Raw genomic sequence first — 20,760 nt, 5'->3', positions numbered from 1 at the left:
TAACATTTAGAATGCTCTAAAGTAAAAATACTTACCTGTTACTACGGTAACACCTGTCCGATAACAGCTACTTTCAGGAGTGTTTGCCGAACGTCTGGGTGAAGTGAAAAAGTGAAGCTATCCCTGTACCAGGCCGTGGAGGCCCATGGGGCTGTGAGATGTTGAGGCTCCCATATTTTCTAGACAATTGGCTCACAGAGGGCAGTAAGCTGTCAGCCTTACGCGCCGGCCGCCCTTTACCCCCCATGAAGATTACTGGTACTTATTTCTGTTGGAGGTTGTGTCGACCCCAGGGTCACATTGCGGCTGGAAGGATTAGGTCAACTGAAAAAAAAATCAATGACCTCATCGGGACTTGAACCCGCGACCTTCCGGCTTGTAGCACAGTGCCTCAACCAACTACGCTACGAAATCTAATTCCAGCCGGAATCGCTTTATTCGGGTGACACTTTCGAGGATCTCCTCAGACTCTCCAAATATGTGCTGCTATATTGTTTCCTTCCCGAATCACACATAACGATCCCTTTTGGATTCCACGGTACACTGTGTAGCTGATGTCATTAGGCAGCCTTAGAACAACTGCCGTCATCATTACTAACAGCATACCAAGTACAAATTTTCGCATGAAATAAATTCAGGTGCTTCATTATTTGTGAAAGTTACTGTACCGCAGATGATGGATGGGCGGGCGAATCTTGCTTTACGTAGTAGCCGGGATAGCTCAGTCGGTATGGAGACTGGTTACTGGCTGGACGACCAAGGGGTCGGAGTTCAAGTCCCGGTAGGGTCAAAAATTTTCTCTTCTCCATGTCGTCTAGACTGGCTCTTGGGTCCACAAGGCCCCCTATCCAATGGATACCGGAAGATGTTTCACCGAGGGAAAAGCGGCCGGGGCGTCAACCTGACCACTCACCTCCAACTAGTGCCGAGGTCAAGAAAATGTGGATCTACACATCCATTCCCCCATACGTCTTCATGGCTTAATGCTTAATTAGTTAAGCATACGGACAACATTACCTTTACCTCGCTTTGCGCAATGTGGAGAGCGGTAAAGGCGGCCACCGAACGTCCCTGCTTCGTATTTGGGAAGTCTCGGGTTTACATGTCGGTTCTGAAACCGGTATACTGGGATTCTGCGTGGTTTTTGTTCAGTCCCTCCAAGCAAATAACGGTATAATCCTTTCGGCCGCGACTACATCTTTCCGTATCATCTCCGAGTCATCAATCATCATATAATTCGACGCCCGATAGTAAGAGCTTGCAGCATCTTTAAACAAACCATAAATAAAACAGATCAAACACTTTAAGGGATCATCGATAAACCCTCCCGGAGAATAAGGAAGTGAGAGGGGCTGCGCAAAACTGTATACTGAAGAACTCTTCGACAGATATTATTTGGACGATCAGTTGAAGGATGCTATGGGCGAGGCATGTAGCTTGCATAGGAAAACATAAATGCGCATTAACATTTTCGAACGGCAGTCTAAAGGGAAGAGACCACTGGAGATATATAGGTGTCGTCAGGATAATTTTAAAATGGATCTTGCTGGGGCATGATACGGCAGCGTTCAACTGATGCAAAATAGATATCAGTCGCGGGCTTTTGTAAACCTTCGGTTTCATTAAGAGACGGCGAATTCCTTGATTAGCTGAGAGTCTAACTTCTTAAAAAAGCTGTTCTCCTCGGAGAAAATTAGTGAACCTCGTACGTCACTGGTCTATTCTAACGCAGAAGCATTCCATTACGTCTAGCGGCTGTCCGCTCTCGTATCTATCCACTTATATTTCTTTTACTGACTGAGCCATCACTGCCGATCAGCATTACCGTCAATGCAGGCACGATTACCCGTTCCTTCGATAGAGTTCAGCACTGATATTAGCTTGTAAAACACCAAAATGGCAACGCCTCCGACATTTCGCGTTTATGAATCTTTCACATCATTCGTATGGAGGATGAAAACAAACGACAAAAATTCTACCGTCAGAAGTTTCGAGATAGACATAATTTTTGCGACGTTTAGAGAATGTTGTTGGAGCCTGAGATTAGGAATTACGGAGTTTCCCCCTCAAACTTCCACACTTCAGAGTTTCAGGCCCTGTAATTTTAGGGCATTTCCGCAGACTTCTATGCCAGTTTTGAATACAACCTCTTGTGCTATGAATGACAGTTTCGTACTTAGCCAAACCAATTCAGCAGGTCTGAAATGTGCTACTGACCAACACAGTTGACACCTGTTCTTGACTCGCAAAACCAACCATTTTTTATACTTGGGTTATTTCACGATGCTGTGTAGTGGAGGTGAGAAGGGAGTCACTAATGGTGATTCCCGATTCGTAGATTTCGCGACGTTTTTCCAACTGCATCGGCTACAATGCACCGAATAAGAAATTGTGCGATGACTCAGAACAGTGAGTGGATAGAAGTTGGTAGGAGGTTTCCATGGTTGCCTAAAAACGCTGAGAAACCCCAGCGCAAGCGAAATATACCGACCGAGCCACCGCCGCTTGTCTGCGAAGTTAGTACCAACTTTTGCGGATAGAGGGTGTCGCGTGGTCGGAGCAACGAATCCCCACGGCCATTAATTTAGGTTTTCTGGACCGGAGCCGCTATTTCCAGACCCACTTCTTCTCAGAATCTCTGGTAGAGCCGGGAACCGAACCCGGGACCTGTGGATCTTTAGCCAGGAACTCTGACCACTAGACCACAGAGACGGTCAGAATAGTCAGTATTCTGTCCGTAATGTGAATCAGAATTATGGCGAAATATTGATAATATATAACTTGGCGAATATCCGTGTATAATAAAGGTCGGTTATAATAAATCGATATTAATATTCGCATATCGTGCAGGAAATGGGGGGAAGTTCTTTAATATATAGAAAAATATTAGCCGTCTAAAACAATAATCTGTAGGAACGAAAACAAAAATAATTTTGAAACCTCCCAGATACTATCTCGGCCGTTTGCCTGGAGATACTGATGCAAACATTGGCTACGTTCCGCCCACTGTTGCAGACCTGACGCTCCCGAACACGGATATCTTGCCTCTTTTGGGTACAGCCCTGTGGCAACAGCCCGCATATGAAGGTGCGCAGTAAACATGAATCACCACATAGTTCCTGTAGCCGGTCACAGAGGCCGCGCGGTCTAAGGCACGGACTGTCTTCGCTCGCTCGAACACTGGGATTGAGGGTTCGAGTCCCACTCAGGCAATGGATGTCTGTGTGCGTTTAATTCTGTGTTTGTGTTGTACTGTGTGCAGGTATCGGCCTTGCGACGGGCTGATCCCCCGTCCAAAAAGTCCTACCGTCTGTGTATAGAATTAAGGAAATGAAAAAGCGGCTAATGTTCAACAAAGAGCTGCAGAGCCATAGACAGATAGATAGATAGATGAGGCCGCGCCATAGCTCAAGCGGTTAGTCACTGGCTTCCCACCGCGGCGATCCGGGTTCGATCCCAGGTCTCGTTAAGTGGGATTTGTGGTGTACAAAGTGGCGCTGGGGCGAGTTTTCTCCGAGTACTTCGGTTTCCCCTGCCAATCTTCATTCCACCAAATTCTCCATCATAATCACCCAGGGAAGGTACAATAGGCCAATCAGTGGCCGCCGTGCCGAGTGGACCAAGCTGGACTCCACCCCCCCACTAAGCGAATTTTAGATAGATAGACATGCGTGTAGTTCTTGTACAGTATAAGTACTGTGCCACACCCGACCATCGAAAAGTGAGTGCGCATCTAGGCTCAAGAGCGCTAGCCACAACACAAACCTTTAACAAACTACACTGTATAGGATTCAGCAGGCTCCGCTGTCTCAACAGGAAACTAGTTACTGTTCTCATATCCCCAAAGGGGATCACTGAGCCAAATTCCAGGACGTTTCCCGCCCAACAATAGTCTCTAAGGCCTCCGATAGATGGGGGAAGCATTATAGACACCGCTAAGCAAGTGGCCGAACTCGCTTGCTCGGCGGGACTGTGGTACGCACCATTTATCGGTAGGGTAAAGAGACTGGTGGAATGTCATAGAGGGAAGCACAATAGATGAAACTGGTCGCGGTGCATGGGGAAACCCACCCTCTCTAAATAACTAACTACTGTTCTCTTGATGTGCTGTGATATATCACAAAAGGTAGGTCGGTATGTATGGACACAAGTTAAGCATACGGAACTCTTGTGGAGACACTTGTCTGCGGCAAAGCGCGTCCCGTAGAGTTCCAAACCTCCAAAGTAATTTGCTTCGGTCTAGACAGGCTGCAGAGTTTGGCATATACACGTAAAATATTAATATAATTCCTCAGAATTTGTGCCACTTTTTCTCGCTGAACAGCACGCAGACCAGTAAATAAATAAATAAATAAACAGCGTATGCGAGCTTTAACAAGAACGTAATCTAATCTGGAAGACCTCTTTGAAAGATCTGGCCATTGATTTGAAGATGGAAGCATAAGCAGCTTCCGAAACTATGCGTTTTAATATAAATTTTAACGTTAAGAGTGTAGTAGTATTCGTAGAATTTCAAATACAGTATTTATTTTGCTCAGAGCTAAATTTGTCGAACGTAACATGACATAATAACATCTAAACGTTTGTGACAATGGAATATGTTTTCGGACATTATCCATCGCCCTGCCTATTTTGAAAAAACCGTCCGGTTCCTTTTAGTAGACAAGATTCCATCACACCTCTTTGCAGCACTGACGTGTAAATGAATGACAGGACATATGCTAGGCAAGTTGAATACTTATTGGAAAAGTGATTAATTTATCGTCTGGCTTCAACAGGCATGTACTATATGCACATCTGGCTGTTAGTCTATAAATAGGACTGGAATGAAATGTATCTTTATGCAAGCATGTGTATGCTTTTTGTTGTAAACTGGGATCCCAAGGAACTGCCTGTGAATGGTCGCGTTATCTTACGCAGCACTTAACATTAAGGCATTTAACATGGCATATCAACCTACGCATTTAAACATAAGGGCTGATTCGTAGATTAACTTCAGCGTTTATTTAGAAAATCTGTTTAAATAGATGACCGCCTCTGTGGTCTAGTGGGCAGAGTTCCTGGTTACAGATCTAGAGGTCCCGGGTTCGATTCCCGGCGCTACCAGATTTTCTGAGAAGTAGTGGGTCTGGAACGGGGTCCGCTCGGCCTCGTGAGGATAACTGAGGAGCTATTTCAATGAAATAGCGGCTCCGGTCTAGAAACCGAGATTAACGGCTGTGGGGATGCGTTGCGCTGACCATGCGACACCCTCTCTATCCGCAAAAGTTGGCACTAACTTCGCCGACAAGCGGCGGTCGCTCGGTCGGTATAGTTCGCTTGCGTACAATAGGCCACGGAGTCTTTTTGTTTGTTTAAATAGATAATGGACGAAAATTCACGATCGAGGGGGTAGAATTCCTGTTTCTTAACTTATTCGAGAGGTTCCAGCCACAAATCTCGGCCCGAAGAGCGGCTGTCATGACTGAGGGGTTTCGAGGTTATCGTCCCCCTCCCAATTCATTTATCGAGATATTAGCTGAAATTAGGCCAGGACATCTTTCTTCCACATCCTTCCTCGTTTTCATTATTCAATACGCATAATCATCGCACCATTTGTCCTGATGGCGTACAGAGTCCTTACACAAACAATAAACAAAACATCCTGGGGAAAACTAATCGCCTATTTTCCTTGGCTACGACGCGAATCACACAGAAAACGACGCCTTCTACAATTCCTCGTTGCAGAGGTAAATTTTTACCGAGCCGTTGCCTAGCAATGATAGGGGATACACATAGACAGACTGATGGGAGGGATGTATGAAGTACACCGTTCTGATGGGCTCAGGTGCCATGGTATACACACCAAGCTTCATAAAAATAGGTTCAGTCATTCAAAAGTTAATGGGGGGGGGGTTACACAGACAGCGTGGTGATCACTTACGTCTACTTCTATTTTGTCAAAATCAGGAAAACAGGCTAATAAAAATGAATTAAATAGAGTAATAATTATATGCAAATAAATGGTAACAAACATGGAAGGTGGCCGTTGTTCACTTCATGATAATATCCAGGGACTGAGGAAGACTACGATAGTTCGCTCCCAGTTAAGATTCTTACCCAAAGCTGCTTCAAAGAACCAACTCACCGTGACGCATTCGCAATCAATCATCTTGGGATGAGCGTGAAGAGGGTCACGAGAGAATATCGTGTCATATCCGGGAGAATTCGGTTCCCCTTGCTCAGATGTCTGTGCTTAGCCAAGCTATGGCCGAATTAACATCGTCTTACAGGCATGGGCTTCTACCGCTATGTCAGCAAGGGGAGAAAGACTGTCGCGGCCGAGTGATCTGCATTCCTACTTCGGAGACCCTGGGCCAAATCTGGGCCCACGGACCAACTGTCCTGGTTGCGACGACTCTAGTCCCTCAAACAAAATCTTGGAATTAGTGCCTTAAATTAAGCCAGGAGCGCTGCATTCTACATCCTTTCCAGTTCGTTATTCCCTGATTCTATCACCATTCGACGATGTACGAGCTACTGAGTGCGTCGTTAAATAAACCACAAACATGAATATACATTCCCAATATCGTCCATATAATCTTGTCAATAAACGCATGCCGACTTATATGTTTCATACTGTCAGTGTTATAACTATACGTAACAAAAAAAAATCTCCGTGGCTTGTAGTCCGCGAGCGAACTATACCGACCGAGTGTCCGCCGCTTGTCGGCGAAGTTAGTGCCAACTTTAGCGGATAGAGGGTGTCGCGTGGTCAGCGCAATGGCTCCCCAAGGCCGTTAATCTCGGTTTTCTAGACCAGAGCCGCTACTGCCTCAAAATAGCTCCACAGTTATCCTCACGAGGCTGAGTGGACCCCGTTCTAGACCCTCTACTTCTCAGAAAATCTGGCAGCGCCCACGACTGCACTTTGTGTAGGTCTGTGCATCATGGCGGTGAGTATGAAGGGACTAACATCGCCTGGCCTCAAAGTTCCCGACCTAAGATCCTACTCCCTCCAGCTTCAGCCAGTCTACGTATAGAGAGACTGCATGGTATCGCTGTAATCACCAAAGTTCTGTTAGTGTTCCATACTGGCAGAACTATGTAATGAGAAGTTCTGAATGAGGCCGGCATGTAATTCGATACCTTCCCGACATGTGTTCCTGTTGTCATTAAAGAACCCGGAGCTTCCCACCCTCACGCACGTCACTACGTGCTAAAGAATGACGTCATTTCCGTTGCATCTAGTACTAAAAGTGTATTGTCACGTTGTGCTGCTGATGATGATATTATGTGTTTTATAGTAGGTCTATTTTTCTTACTGTGTGTCCTGTTGTCGTCACAGCATGGGTCTGTGTTTAGTTTTTGATGTGATGGATAGAGAGAACCGGATGGCCGTAGCTGAGTTGCTCCAAGACCAAATAAGGGATATCATCCGGTTCCAGTTGTGCGTGATCCTCTATTCGATTCCATTCGATGCCACTGCAGACCTCTTTTAATTTGTCAAGGCCGATTGTGAGAAATACAGGATACACAAATAAGAAACGAACCAATAACACAAGGTATAACAAATAAACGGCTGTCCATTAAAAATAAAACAATACTGTAACGAACTTTTAGTTGCTGTATTGTCACGAATCTTTACTGTGTTCACCACCAAAGCACATACCCGCCTTTTCACTTTCTAATGTTTCTGCCTTGCTTGGAAACATCACTGGAAATAATTTTCAAAATGGTTATTCAGACTTTACAAATCAGGCCCTTTGGTTTATCCCAGTCAAGAAGTCATCTATCCCGGAATGTTTTCAGACTGTTCAAAATAAAACAATTTCAAGGAGAAAACAAAAAAGAAAATTTAAAGACATCCTAAACCGTCCAAAACAGAGATCAAAATTACCAACACGCCTATTTTATTTCAGCTGAATTATGCCTTGTGAGGTTAGAAATTGGGAAATATTAATATTTCATCCAATTAATAGATGAAAAATAATTAAAAATTGATCAATTAGCACATAAACCGCAACACGCTGTAAATAACAGTGCCCCAAGCGGAAGTAGAATTTGTCCCTGTACTTAAATAATTAAGCACTATGCCATGAAGACGTATGGGGGAGTGGCTGTATAGATCCACGTTTTCTTGACCTCGGCTCTAGCTGGAGGTGAGTGGTCAGCTCCACGCGCCTGCCGTTTTACCCCCGGAAAATGTGTCCCTTGTAGCCACTGGATAAGGGGCTGGGTGGACTCCTGAGCCGGTCTGGGCGACATGGAGAAAATTATTGACCCTACTAGGACTTGAACGCTGACCCCTCGGTCGTCCAGCCTGTAGCCAGTTGCTATACCGACTGCGCTATCCCGGCTCCTGATTGTAATTCGACAATAAAGTGAAAATTAGTTAACTGTGTTAGCGTGCTGGGCTCGTGCTTATGTAGTCAGGGTCGAATCCTACTCGGGGCAGAATTCTTTTACTGCCTGCTACTGTACTTCACGGACTGTTACTGCAGTTGTCACTATGTTACTTTCTTTTGCGGAGGAATTCTTAATTTAATTCAAAACTTGCCGGATATAACTAGATATCAAATAACAGTAAACTCGCTCCTACCTTACAAATTCGTGCGTCCACCATGTTGTCATTAAGTGTGGATCACTAATAAGTCCGAGTTAAGGTAACCTCCAGTGGCACAATTTCCATACCAATTTTATTAAAATCGGTCTACTCTTAAAAGATGAGCAAATAATAATTAGAGCACGACACGATTTGCCTTCTTTTTTTCGGTAAGAAGGGAAAACTGGCTGTAACTTACGTATAATCTGCGATATGGACATTCATAACATAACTTTTTTTTAAGAAGTTTCACTAGAGGCGCATATAATGAACCTTTTTGTGATGAATCTCTGACACATTATTCCGGGGGAAATTTATCAGAAAATAATATGAAGAAAGCAGTCTTCTGGGATTTGGCACCGTGTATATGTGGTGTTAACCGACGTTTCGGAGGAACGTATCGCCTCCATCTTCAGGGTAGAAGAAAAAATATAAGAAATCCGCAAGCGAAGAGACCGTGAGAACCGGTAAAAGCAGGCTGGTCCCAGAAGACTGCATTCTTCATAGTCACCGCCGTGAAAGCCTCAAATCTTACATAGAAAATAATATTATTGAATTGTCTTTGAAATCTCCAAGAAGTGATAAGATTTTATACTGATGAGAAAACACAAACACTGTAATGTATCACAGCTCAGAATCATCAGTGTTTTCGAGCATAATGCCCGCACATTTTGAGCTTCATTCCCAGGAAATGAGTCACACAGTTGCTGTTATCACCACACGCCGTTTGTAACTCTTTTTATATGTTTCTCGACGAATCTCACATTTATTTACCCTTCACGCATACTCTCCCCGTTACAACTCATCCCTTCCCAGTCTTTTTAACAACCCCTAACATACCAAGTCTGCCTCCGTCCCTCTGCTAATGGAGAGCTTGTCACAATGAGGAAAGAGCAGGAAGTTGCAACAATACAGACGGACAGACTTAAAAACTATGTTTAGTTCTGAAGAAAGCAGTCTTCTGGGATGTGGCACCGTGTAGCTGTGGTGTTAACTGACCTTTCGGATGAACGTATCGCCTCCATCTTCAGGGTAGAAGGAAAAATAAGATAATCCGCAAGCGAAGGGACTGCAGTCTGCTTTTACCGGTTCTCACGGTCCCTTCGCTTGCGGATTTTCTTATTTTTCCTTCTACCCTGAAGATGGAGACACGTTCCTCCGAAACGTCGGTTAACATCACATCTACACGGTGCCACAACCCAGAAGATTGCTTCCTTCATAGTCACTGCCGTGAAAACCTCAAATCTTACATATGTTTAATTCTGTTTTCTGTATGGACAAATGTATGGAGTTGCCTTAAAGAATAAATGGGAAAACAGAAAAACGAAACTGACACTGAAAGATATTTAGGGTCTGAGAGAGTTGTGTCTGCATGAATCATATTAGTATCCTGTCTTCTTGCCTCGGGGGATCGTAGAAATGCAAAACGACTTATACCATTTCCCAGTATGTAACCAGGAACTAAGAGCACCTCAAATTTCATAGAGATTAAATTCGGAAAATGCTTGCTAACATTCAGAATCAGTTGTATGCCCGTCTCCTATCCGTGAATATACAGATTAAACCGTAATTTAGGAAGTTATCTTGCATGGGTGTGACACACGGTTCCAAAGATGTAGGGGAAAATACAGACTGCGTTTGAGAGTGTGTGCTGAGGAAAATACTTAAACCAAAGATGGATTAAGTAACAGGAGGGCGAAGAAAATTACATAACGATAAGCTTCACAGTCTTTCAGTTCACCATACAATTAGGGTGATCAAATGAAGAGATGGGAAGAGCATGCAGCACCTGGAGATGAGACAAAGATACAAAACCCTGTCCGAAAACAGGAAGGAAGGTGTTCACTTCCGAGAATATGACGTCAGTGAAAGAATATTGAAACTGATCTTGAAGAAACAGGATAGGAGGGTGCGGACTGGATTCATCTGGCATGGGACAAAGACCAGTGGCGGGTTCTTTAGAACACAGCACTGAAACTTCGCGTTTCGTAAAAGAAGGGTAATTCCTTGACTAGCTGAGAGACTTCAGGGTCTCTGCTCCATAAATTATTTAGGTGGATGACACCCCATACTGAATTGAGTCTAGTGCGTACGAAGGAGGAGATTTTCGCGATTTTACTCACTCCTTTCGGATACTTCCCGGATGGTAGCTTAAAACAGATGTATCGGTAAGTTTACAGTAAGAAATATTACGGGCTTTTCTCTAAAGTTTTGTAACTGGTTGTTTCACAGCAACCTGCTTTAATATACGCGCCATTTTTAGACACGTAAAATAAAGGCACATCTTTATGTGAAGCTGTAGCCGCGGCGACTATGAAGGGTGCAGTTTTCTGGGATGTGACGCCGTGTAGTCTGATTACCAACGTTCCTCCGGAACGTCGGAAAGCTTCTCCCAGATTCTACGGCATCATCCCACAGGACAGTATCATTCAAACTTATATTTAATGTTGTCGCGGGAAGCAGTGGAGTTACGTCGCCTGGCCTGCACGCGCCTCTTGTCGATCGAAGTATCGAGACCCCGTAAATTTAAAATATGTGTCCTGTAAAATGCATGGACTAAAACCGAACTCACGTCGGCGGCCTCATTAATTCACAGCAACTAAATAGACGTATATTATGGCACATTTTGAATTACTGTCCCGTCATTTGCCTGAATGAACTATTCAGATCAACACAGAGAGATAAGAGTCGGCAATAACATCACACAGGGACTATATGCTGTAACAAGTAGCAATTTTAACAGCCAATACCATGTTCCAAATTATGCATTCAGAAAGCGAAGAAGTTTGCTGTGTGTCGGATTAACATGTTATTCAAAACGTATCAAATCTATGAATCAAAGCATTCGTTAACAGTTCAAACACAAGACAATCGTCGCTTTCGATACTTCTACTTAGAAACTCAGTGGGGGCTGAAGCTTTCCTAAAATCTCCTTCGCTGCTCCCCGGGAGTTCTCTTTGAACCAACAGCCATTGTTATTGGATCAGATATGGAAATATAATGGAACGCATGCGCTCTAATATCTGACGCACCAAAGTGAAAAGAAATCCGATAGATCGGTAAACTTGAGCCATGTAGCCTACCTTTCCCTTGCTTGGTGCGGAGTGCCACAAGGCTGGAGACCACTCTAGCCCGGTGTGCCGAGTTCTTCACGCCCAGGTCCTTGATGTCCGCCTCCGTGAACGTCAGAAGATCCTGTATGACATAATTACACACATTATAAGGATTCTGGATACCTACTCACTTGCTCTTAACCACTCAAAAGCACAGCGGTCACTATATGCAACACCTACTCAAGATTCATCATTTCTCATACAGAGTGTCTTTACGGGGGTCTCATGATTCGCAGACCAAAAACCGTTATGTCTCTAACAGCAAGAATCAGTTGATGTTTGTGATAGAGACTCCCTGTATATACTGAGAGATATAGACTGAATTTGTAAATATTACTTACATGACAGAGTGGATAATTCTCAGTCCAGTGTGACATACAAGTTTACAACACTTCAGTCTTTATTCACCTTACATGTTTCGATTCAAAAGAATCATCCTCAGAGGGGTACCACTACGATCAGGAAACACTGTCACATAAGATGTTTTAACCATATGAACTTAAGCTATGAATAATGCTCACTATATAAATTTTGTTATTATCACGGTTGGTTTTGGTGTTTGTCCCAGGCATTCACGATGGCGCTTCTTTAAGAGTAGACTTACATATGATGCTGTTTCTTTTAAGCGTATTTGCTGGGTATTCTGACTAGGATTTTCCACTGCACGCGATATGACGTTCACTTTTTCATACATAGCCTCCATGGGAAGACAAAATTTATATAGTGAGCATTATTCATAGCTAAAGTGCATATGGTTTAAACATCTTATGTGAGTGTGTTTCCTGATCGTAGCGGTACCCCTCTGATGATGATTCTTTTGAATCGAAACATGTAAGGTGAAAAAGAGTGAAGTGTTGTAAACTTGTATGTCACACTGGACTGAGAATTATCAACTCTGTAATTAGTAGTGTGACGGACCAAAATGAGACAAATCAAATTACTTACATGAGTTTCATGTTTCTGAGTGTTGACAGATATGTGGATTTTGTTTTACTTCTGTTCTCTTGTTAATCTATGTAAAGCAAGCGACTGTTTCACCTAAGAGAACTGCAGAACACTATTTCAAAACTACGGAATATGCATTGGAATTGTATGCGAGTTAACTAAAAGATGGGCCCACCACGGCAGCCCTGGTTCGAGCTCAGGTCAGGTCACGTGGGATTTGTGGTGGACAAAGTGGCACTGCAGCAGGATTTCTCTGAGTGCTTCGGTTTCCCCTGCCAATTCTCATTCCACAGACTGCTCCACACTCATCATCTATCATCCGGGGCTGGTACAATAAGCCAATTAATGGCAGACGTACCGCGCGGACTCAGTGTCACCCTACCCTAAGAAACTGAACTACATAAAAGTTATTAGGCGTTTTCTCCTTATATTTATGGTTCTCGTCAGACAACTGATCTTATTCTAGTTTCTTAAATAGTGTAAATTTCACTGTCTTGTTTTAGCCGACTTAACTGGTTTTAGAAAAGTTATTATGCATGTTGTCAATAGGACAAACTGATCTGAAGCAGACACGTACACGTGACCATTACTAAATGACTCCTAGCGGAATGAGAGAGAAACCTTAATATCTGCAAATTAATGAATCAGAGAATCGGATTACTGAGTCGAAAGCATGTTATGTTTTATATTTCATCATCCCGCTGCATTGAGGTATTATCCTTATTATATACAGGGTGTTTCACGACTTTAGGGCATAACTGCAGCAGGTGATTTCTTAGATCTTTGTGATCAAAAAAGTTCATATAAACATGTGTCCGTATGTGGACGGTCACGGAGTTAGACCGTATTTCCATTCTCGTACACGCCCTCGTGTGAACCGCGTCTGTCAGCTGGTGGGTCGCTATTTTTAGCCAGCAACAGACAGAGCGTTCTTGTTAGCTCGACACTTGAGAGCTACCTAAGGCGGGGTGGGTTGGTATGTCCGGCGCGGTTCACAACCGAGCGGCAGCCTGTGTTGCGGCCGGCGGTGGCATTTTCGAAAATCAGCTTTAAGCACCAATCAATTCAAATTAAAGGTAATTTCACGAAGTTAACTTTACATTCATACTTTAAATGTATCATGTATTATGCTGGTTTATTATTTTGTTCCGTTTATTGTCAGTAATCGTTACCTTCTATTCTGAGTTTAAAACGGTCATAACTCCGTAACCGTCCAAAATCGGACACATGTTTATGAACTTTTTTGATCACAAAGACCTAGGAAATCACCTCCTGCAGTTATGCCCTAAAGTCGTGAAACACCCTGTATATGTAGAACTAGACACTTTCCAGAAATTGTGAAAATCACTTTTAATGTATAAAATATACCTTTAGTGTCCTATTGACATTTTAATGATTTTAAGATCACAAAGTATTAAAAAACATTTTTAGTGAGTGACATATTCTTGATGTCTTTTATATTGTTGCATTATTGACGTGTACTTTGATAATAGGGATCAATAGTATGGTTATTATTGTTATTATTATTATTGCCGGGTGTGTTAAAGAAAGTCTGTTCATGGTTCACCTCAACTCCTTCGAACTTTTCGAACACACTCGCATATTGTCCCAGGTCCAGGACGTTGAGCCACTGTCGAACATCAAGATGAGGCTTCGGAGACAGGGGCATCTTGCGGCGCGACAAGGAATTCAGAGACGGGAACCGGAAGCTCCAAGTGATACCTAAAGAGGACAAAGAAAAACGTACAGTTATTACAAGAATAAAACATAATAACCAGCCAATGATATTCTTTTAGCATTTTTAGTTTTCAAATGTATCAGTAACCGATATTGTATTTGCAACAGGTTCATCGCAGGAAGTTTGCAAATCAAACTGAAGGTAGAGGTGACGTTCCAACTCTCATTATAGCCAAGATACGCAAAGAGAAACAAAAAAATATATATATAAATTTACAAGAATTCCAAAGTAACAGTTCCAACGAACGTTACAGAAACGTTCCATGAAACAAACTGAAGCGTCAGACAAAAACTTTGGTTTAACACAACCCTTTAACTTGACTCCAAGAAAGAGGGCCCTTCTTGAAACGCTAATAGTAGGCCAGGTGGTCACGAAATTTCCTGCTTTTTATGAAACCCGAAATTCCATTGGTGTGCTCATAACAGCCCGAGATTGGGCTATATACTGAGTAAGATAAAACCAGTACATGACCTTATTTTTCTAAGGCCCATTTTAATATTATCCTACATCTACGCCTTGGTCTAACAAATGAACATTCCTTCAGGTTTTCCGATAAAAATTTTATAGGAATTCTTGTCATTTCTGCTGTGTGCTACATCATCGTTAATTTGATATTGAATTTAATATTCATTTATTAAAATTAATGGATAAACGGGAAGTATACTGCATGAACATGTTACAGTCATAGGAAAATATGCCCGTAAAATATACTGTTTTGTTATTTTACTCTTCGCTGTAGGATAGCATCGCATAAAGCAACTTCACCTGAGGACAGTTCGCAGGTTCCTATTGATATGGACGCCCTCTTTTAAGGAGTATTAAATTCTGGTTTGACACTGCAATAATTCTGTACTTCCATATTTCACAGTAAATCATGACTTTACCTTTAATATCCAGCCTCCGATCCTGTATATGAAAGTCGGACAGAAGGCTCTGTATCACATTTCGCGCTTATCCTATCAATATCCTACACAACATGGAAAGTCATGTTCAGAGTGTAACACTTTAAATCACCCTACATGTCATGTAACGATTTAATGCTGTGAGACCATCAACTACATAAATACACGTATTATGTCCGAATTTATCCTTACGTGCTTATCTTCACGGCGCGCGGTAGTGTAGTTGGTAGAGGCACTATGCTACAAGCTGGAAGTCCGCGGGTTCGATTCCCGATGAGGTCACTGGAATTTTTTTTTCAACTTACCTAATCCTTCGAGCCGCACTATGGCCCTGGGGTCGACTCAGCGTCTAACAGAAATGAGTACCAAGAATATTCTTGGAATATTCTCAGGGGTAAAGGCAATCGGCTCACAGATGGCGGTAAGGTTGTCAGCCTTACGTACCGTCCACCCTTTCCCCACAGGAAGATTCCCGGTACTCATTTCTATTAGAGACTGAGTCGACCCCAGGGCTTCAGTGCGGCTGGAAGGGTTAGGTATATTGACAAAAAACTCATCGGGACTCGAACCCGATAATGCCTCAACCAACTATGCTCTTTCAGATTTAGTAGTATTTTTAATCTGATTACTTTGTTCAATTAGTCTGATAATGTTTCTGTCGGGACAAAACATTAAAGCATGATAACCTTTTGTCAACAAAGTTTGTTCACACTCTTAAGCACACTTTCTCTCGCCTGCTGATAGACTGTTTCATCATAATGTCGACCTTGACATGGCCGAGATAAAAATGCAATATGTAGGGACGACAAAGGTGGGTTTGTTTCGCAGTCTTCCTATACCGCGTCCTGTCTTAGACCTTGACACTGGCAAAGGCATTTGTATTTCCGCCTGCGCAGTGTTTCTTTCGCTGGTTCCTGATCATTCCCGTCAATTACAGAGCAAACATGCGACTATCAGGGTATACGTCTGTTCCCAATTTCAAGCAGCATATTGTCACGTCTCCTGGTACAGCGACAAAAAATTAATGGCTTTCAGATTAGATGAAGCTGTTTATTGGATACGTTGTTTACAATTGCAATTGAAATCACTCTGAAATAGCGTCTTCTGGTCGATGCAACAACCTGGCTAGTGTGTCGTCTTCTGGTTCTTAGCTGAGCTGGTTTCTTCCGCTCCGTTCGTCTCTGTTCTCTTTTCCGCTTTGCTCTGGTCTGGTCTGGTTTGGTCTGGTCTCCGGTCTCGCGACCGTGGGGATTACGTTGCGCTCAAGACGCGACATCCTCTATCCGCTAAAGCTGGCACTAACTTCGCCGACAAGCGGCGGTCGCTCGGTCAGTATAGTTCGCTTGCGGACTACAGGCCACGGAGTTTGTTTTTGTTTGTCTGGTCTCTCATATTCTACCGTCGGACGGACTAGAAGACACCTTTTTCAAGGGTTTCGTTTCTCGTGTTCTATGCACCGGTAGCTAGTCTATTCGTTGCCAAGTGAACTACACTAGTTCTGGCTTTCATTTCCGTGGGAACGGTCTGTTATGAAAGCGCTGTCTCGGAAACGTGCATGAACGGTTGCCTAGCAAATGGTTAATTCCTTGTCTGGCTCCACTATTCCGGCTTTCAGGCAGTGTTAACGAGCGTTGCTCAGCAATGGTCTGTTCCAGCTTGTTGTCTCGGCAACGTGATTCAAGAAGCCGTTGTCTAGAAATGGACGCCCGCTCTTTTCAGATATTCCGGCTTTTAGGCGGCACGCCACAATATGTTTCGTCCATGAGCTGAACACTGGGGTATCACAGATGTATCTCTTTACGATATTGAAATTCAGTCGGTTTCAGAAAGGGGGGCGGATGTGTTAGAAATATGAACCGGTGTCAGCTTCAAAACTAGACGTTTTGTCCGCAGCGTTTGTGTTTATTCCGTCCAATGAGTTATCGATCAGAGCATCCAGCGCCCTGACATCTCCCCCCCCCCACTTGCGGTATTTTACTAAACAAAGCCTCCGCAGCTGAAACGGCGGTTAGCGACTTCTTGGTTGCTGAAGAGACTCAAAGCATGCGCATTGCTTCTTCCTATGAAATTATGATTATCAATCCAAGTGTGTAGGTCATGTAGCACGAGTGGGGGAGAAGAGGGATGCATATAGGATATTAGTGGGAAAGCCAGAAGGAAAGAGACCACTGGGAAGACCAAGGTGTAAGTGGGTGGACAATATTAATATAGTTCTTAGAGAGATAGGATGGGATGGTATGGACTGGATTTATCTGGCTAAGGATAGGGACCAGTGGAGGGCTCTTGTGAACACGGTAATGAACCTTCGGGTTCCATACAATGCTGGGAAATTCTTGAGTAACTGCAGATTTGCGGCTCCTCAAGAAGGGCTCAGCTCCACGAGTAATCCATTCTTATTTTAACGTGTTATTTATACAGAGTCGTTTTCTTGTAGGACATGAAAGCGTACAGAGTTATTTCGGAAGTCACCTGCGTCGTCAGGCAGGCGCTTTTGTTTATCAGAACTGAACTAGAGTCAGACTGCTAGCAGACGCCGTCCATGGCGTACAACGGTACTGCTCTGTCCCACTCCGAACTTCTGTTTTGCTCTCATTAGTAGTACCTAGATATGGCTCGCCTCTTTATATAATATGGAGCGGTTGGCCCTATCTCATCAGACGCTAGAAGGTAACATACATTCCATAACTACAGACTTTGTTTGTTTTCTGATGTGACGTAACTCCTAGGTCAAATAAAGATAACGTTAAGGAAATTGTGTACCCTAATAATAAAATGCCGATCACAGTGGCCGCGCAGTTTAACGCATGAAATGTCTTCACCCGCTCGAACGCTGTGATCGTGGGTTCGAATCCCACCCAAGGCATGGATGTTTGCGTTTGTTCTGTGTTAGTAGAGGCCTTGCGTCAGTCTGATCCCCGTCGAAGGGGTCCTTACCAACTGTCTTAAGATTAAGAAACTAAAATGAACCGAAGCGTTTCACGGATGTCCTATGCTCCAAGTGGAGGCGTTATAGGATGGATGGATGGATAAACAGAGATACAGATAGACAGAATAAACAAAATTGTTCAGAAAACTGAGGAAAGTGTTTCTCTTTACTTTCCTCAGTGGAAAATTGAGGCTAACACATAATGCAACGCTGATTCAAAGGCTGCCTGAAGTAAAAATATGAGTGAAAACAATTTCTATGTTTTACTGTCCACTCCGCAGATCGGTCATAAAAAATAATGTATAACATAATAAAGATAATTTTGAAAGGCCGAACAGTTATTATTTAGAAGATAAATTCATATATCTGTACTGGGAAGGTAATTAGTCTTCGGTATTCACTGCAGTAGAATCCGCGACAGCTCAGTCGGTATAGCGACTGGCTACGGGTTTGACGACCGAGGGGTCGGAGTTTGAGTCCCGGTAGGATGAAGAGTTTTCTGCACGTTGTTCAGACCAGTTCTGGGGTCAACCGAACCTCCTATCCATTGGGTACTGGGGGGCTCCTTCCCCGGGGGTAAAGCAACCGGGGCGTGAAGCTCACCACTCACCTCCAGCCAGTGCCGAGGTCAAGAAAATTGAGATATATGCGTACATCTACTCCCACATAAGCTTTCATGGCATAGGGACAACTGTGCCTTTTGCCTATTCCCCGCAGTCTTTGTGAACATGGCATTTTAGACAAACAGGTGCCATAATGAAAGATAATCTCTCCAACGTACCTTCTAATTAGGATGGGAAGTTTATTAGAACCCTTGATAACGAAAGGTGTGTGTTCTTTCGCCTTCCCCGTCCCTTTGCACTACAGCCCCAGTGGGTCTAAGCCTACCTCCATGAACTCCGTTCACTTCGTTTTTTCTAGTTAGTTATTAGAGAGGGTGGGTTTCCCCATGCACTCAGACCTGTATTGGTCCATTGTGCTTCCCTCTATGATATTCTACCAGTCTCTATATCCTACCGGTACTGGTGCTTACCATCAGTCCCTCCCAGCCAGCGAGATCGGTCTCTACTAGCTGAGTGGTATCTATAATGCTTCCCCCATCTACCAGAGGTATTAGAGACTACTGTGGGCGGGAAACGTCCGTAATTTTGCTCAGTGGCCTCCTTTGGAGACATGAGGTTCTTTTACGTGCCGTAAAGCTACGACACGGGACCCACGGCTTAAAGTCCCTCCCGGAGGACTTGTTCCCTGAATTTTTCCGCCCTTAAAAATTCGACGACCTCCGCCGGGTATTTGAACCCGCGTACTACGAGTCATGATGTGGGAACGTTACCTTGGGCGGGTGATCAGCTCGTCGCAAGGCCTCTACCTGTACACAAACACAGAAAAGCGCACACACACAAACGAAACATCCATGCCCTGAGTGGGATTCGAACCCACGATCCCGGCTTCTGAGCGAGCGAAGACAGTGCATGCCTTAGGCCGCTCGGCTACCGTGACCGGCGTTGTTTCGCCTTACCGTTCCAATTTACCTGGTGATACCGTTTTCACAACTTTATGTTCCGAGCAACACCAATTCAAACTAGACTGCATTATTTTTTGTCATCTGGTCTGCTTCTGTCGGCCCCGCGGAGGGGGGGGGGTGAGGAGAGAGCGGTTTGGCCGCCATACTTCCTGGACGGAGCCTCTGGTCATTGATACAGCATCATAACTTGACTACAACTTGCAACATCACGTTAACCAAAACTGGATAAGCAATGCTGACTCCAGATATCAATTTCTCGGAACACATATTTTAATTTTCAAATGGTGTAGGCGAGATTTACCAGAAGAAGGCCATAATATCACACAGAATCTCTGCTTTTTAATAGCTTCCTAATTAACAGTTCACGAATGGTAAATGCTCCATTATTCTGTTACGATTAACGATGTACTGATGCTCTCTGCCGCACCTCCATCACAAAAACGACAACTCTTCTACTAATCACAGGTGTTCAAGATTTATAAGAGTTTTATTGATACGTCTCAGAAGGCGTGGCCTTAACAATGTGTTTACGTGGGTAGTAGGGGCCACCGTAGGAGTCGAAACTTAAATGCTTCTTGTGGTTCGAGATGCCAGCCTCGTGATGATAATTGGGGAGCTATTTCAGGGAAATTAACGGCCGTGGGGATTCGTTTCGCTGACCACGTGACACACTCTATCCACTAAAGTTGGCACTAACTTCGCCGACAAGCGGCGGTCGCTACGTCGGTATAGTTCGCTTGGGGACTAAAATCGATAAAATGCCAGAGAATGGTATACATGTGCGGCGAATGGGGTGGGGGGAACTATTCCTGTAACAGGCCGTAACGACTCACACGGTTGTGAGACGTCGAGGTTCCCACCTTTTCTAGACAGTCGGCCCACAGATAGCGGTGGGGTTGTCAGTCTTACGCGCCTACCGCCTTTTACCCCCAGGAAGATTCCTGGTACTCATTTCTGTTAGAGGCTGAGTTGACTCCAGAGTCATAGTACGAATGGCAGGATTACGTCAACTGAAAAGTCCAATGGC

At 43.9% G+C, this 20,760-nt stretch overlaps 1 protein-coding gene across 14 annotated transcripts in view; it reads right to left on the bottom strand.

Annotated features, from left to right (window-relative positions):
- Window positions 1-20,760, bottom strand: part of LOC111872418 (SH2 domain-containing protein 3C) — a 224,133-nt gene that overhangs the window by 70,505 nt on the left and 132,868 nt on the right. For all 14 annotated transcript variants that reach the window (XM_023866387.2, XM_033754771.1, XM_033754765.1 and 11 more), the window contains 2 exons: window positions 14,210-14,364; window positions 11,668-11,779 (listed from right to left, as the gene is read on the bottom strand). In XM_023866387.2, the coding sequence (XP_023722155.1) occupies window positions 11,668-11,779; window positions 14,210-14,311 (214 nt within the window). In that variant the 5' untranslated portion in view covers window positions 14,312-14,364. The remainder of the gene's footprint in view (window positions 1-11,667; window positions 11,780-14,209; window positions 14,365-20,760) is intronic.

Source organism: Cryptotermes secundus, unplaced genomic scaffold, assembly GCF_002891405.2.
Source record: "Cryptotermes secundus unplaced genomic scaffold, Csec_1.0 scaffold962, whole genome shotgun sequence".
In the NCBI taxonomy this organism is placed as follows: domain Eukaryota; kingdom Metazoa; phylum Arthropoda; class Insecta; order Blattodea; family Kalotermitidae; genus Cryptotermes; species Cryptotermes secundus.
Note: the sequence above shows the minus strand (reverse complement) of the source record. Positions and strands in the feature narration are given on the sequence as shown.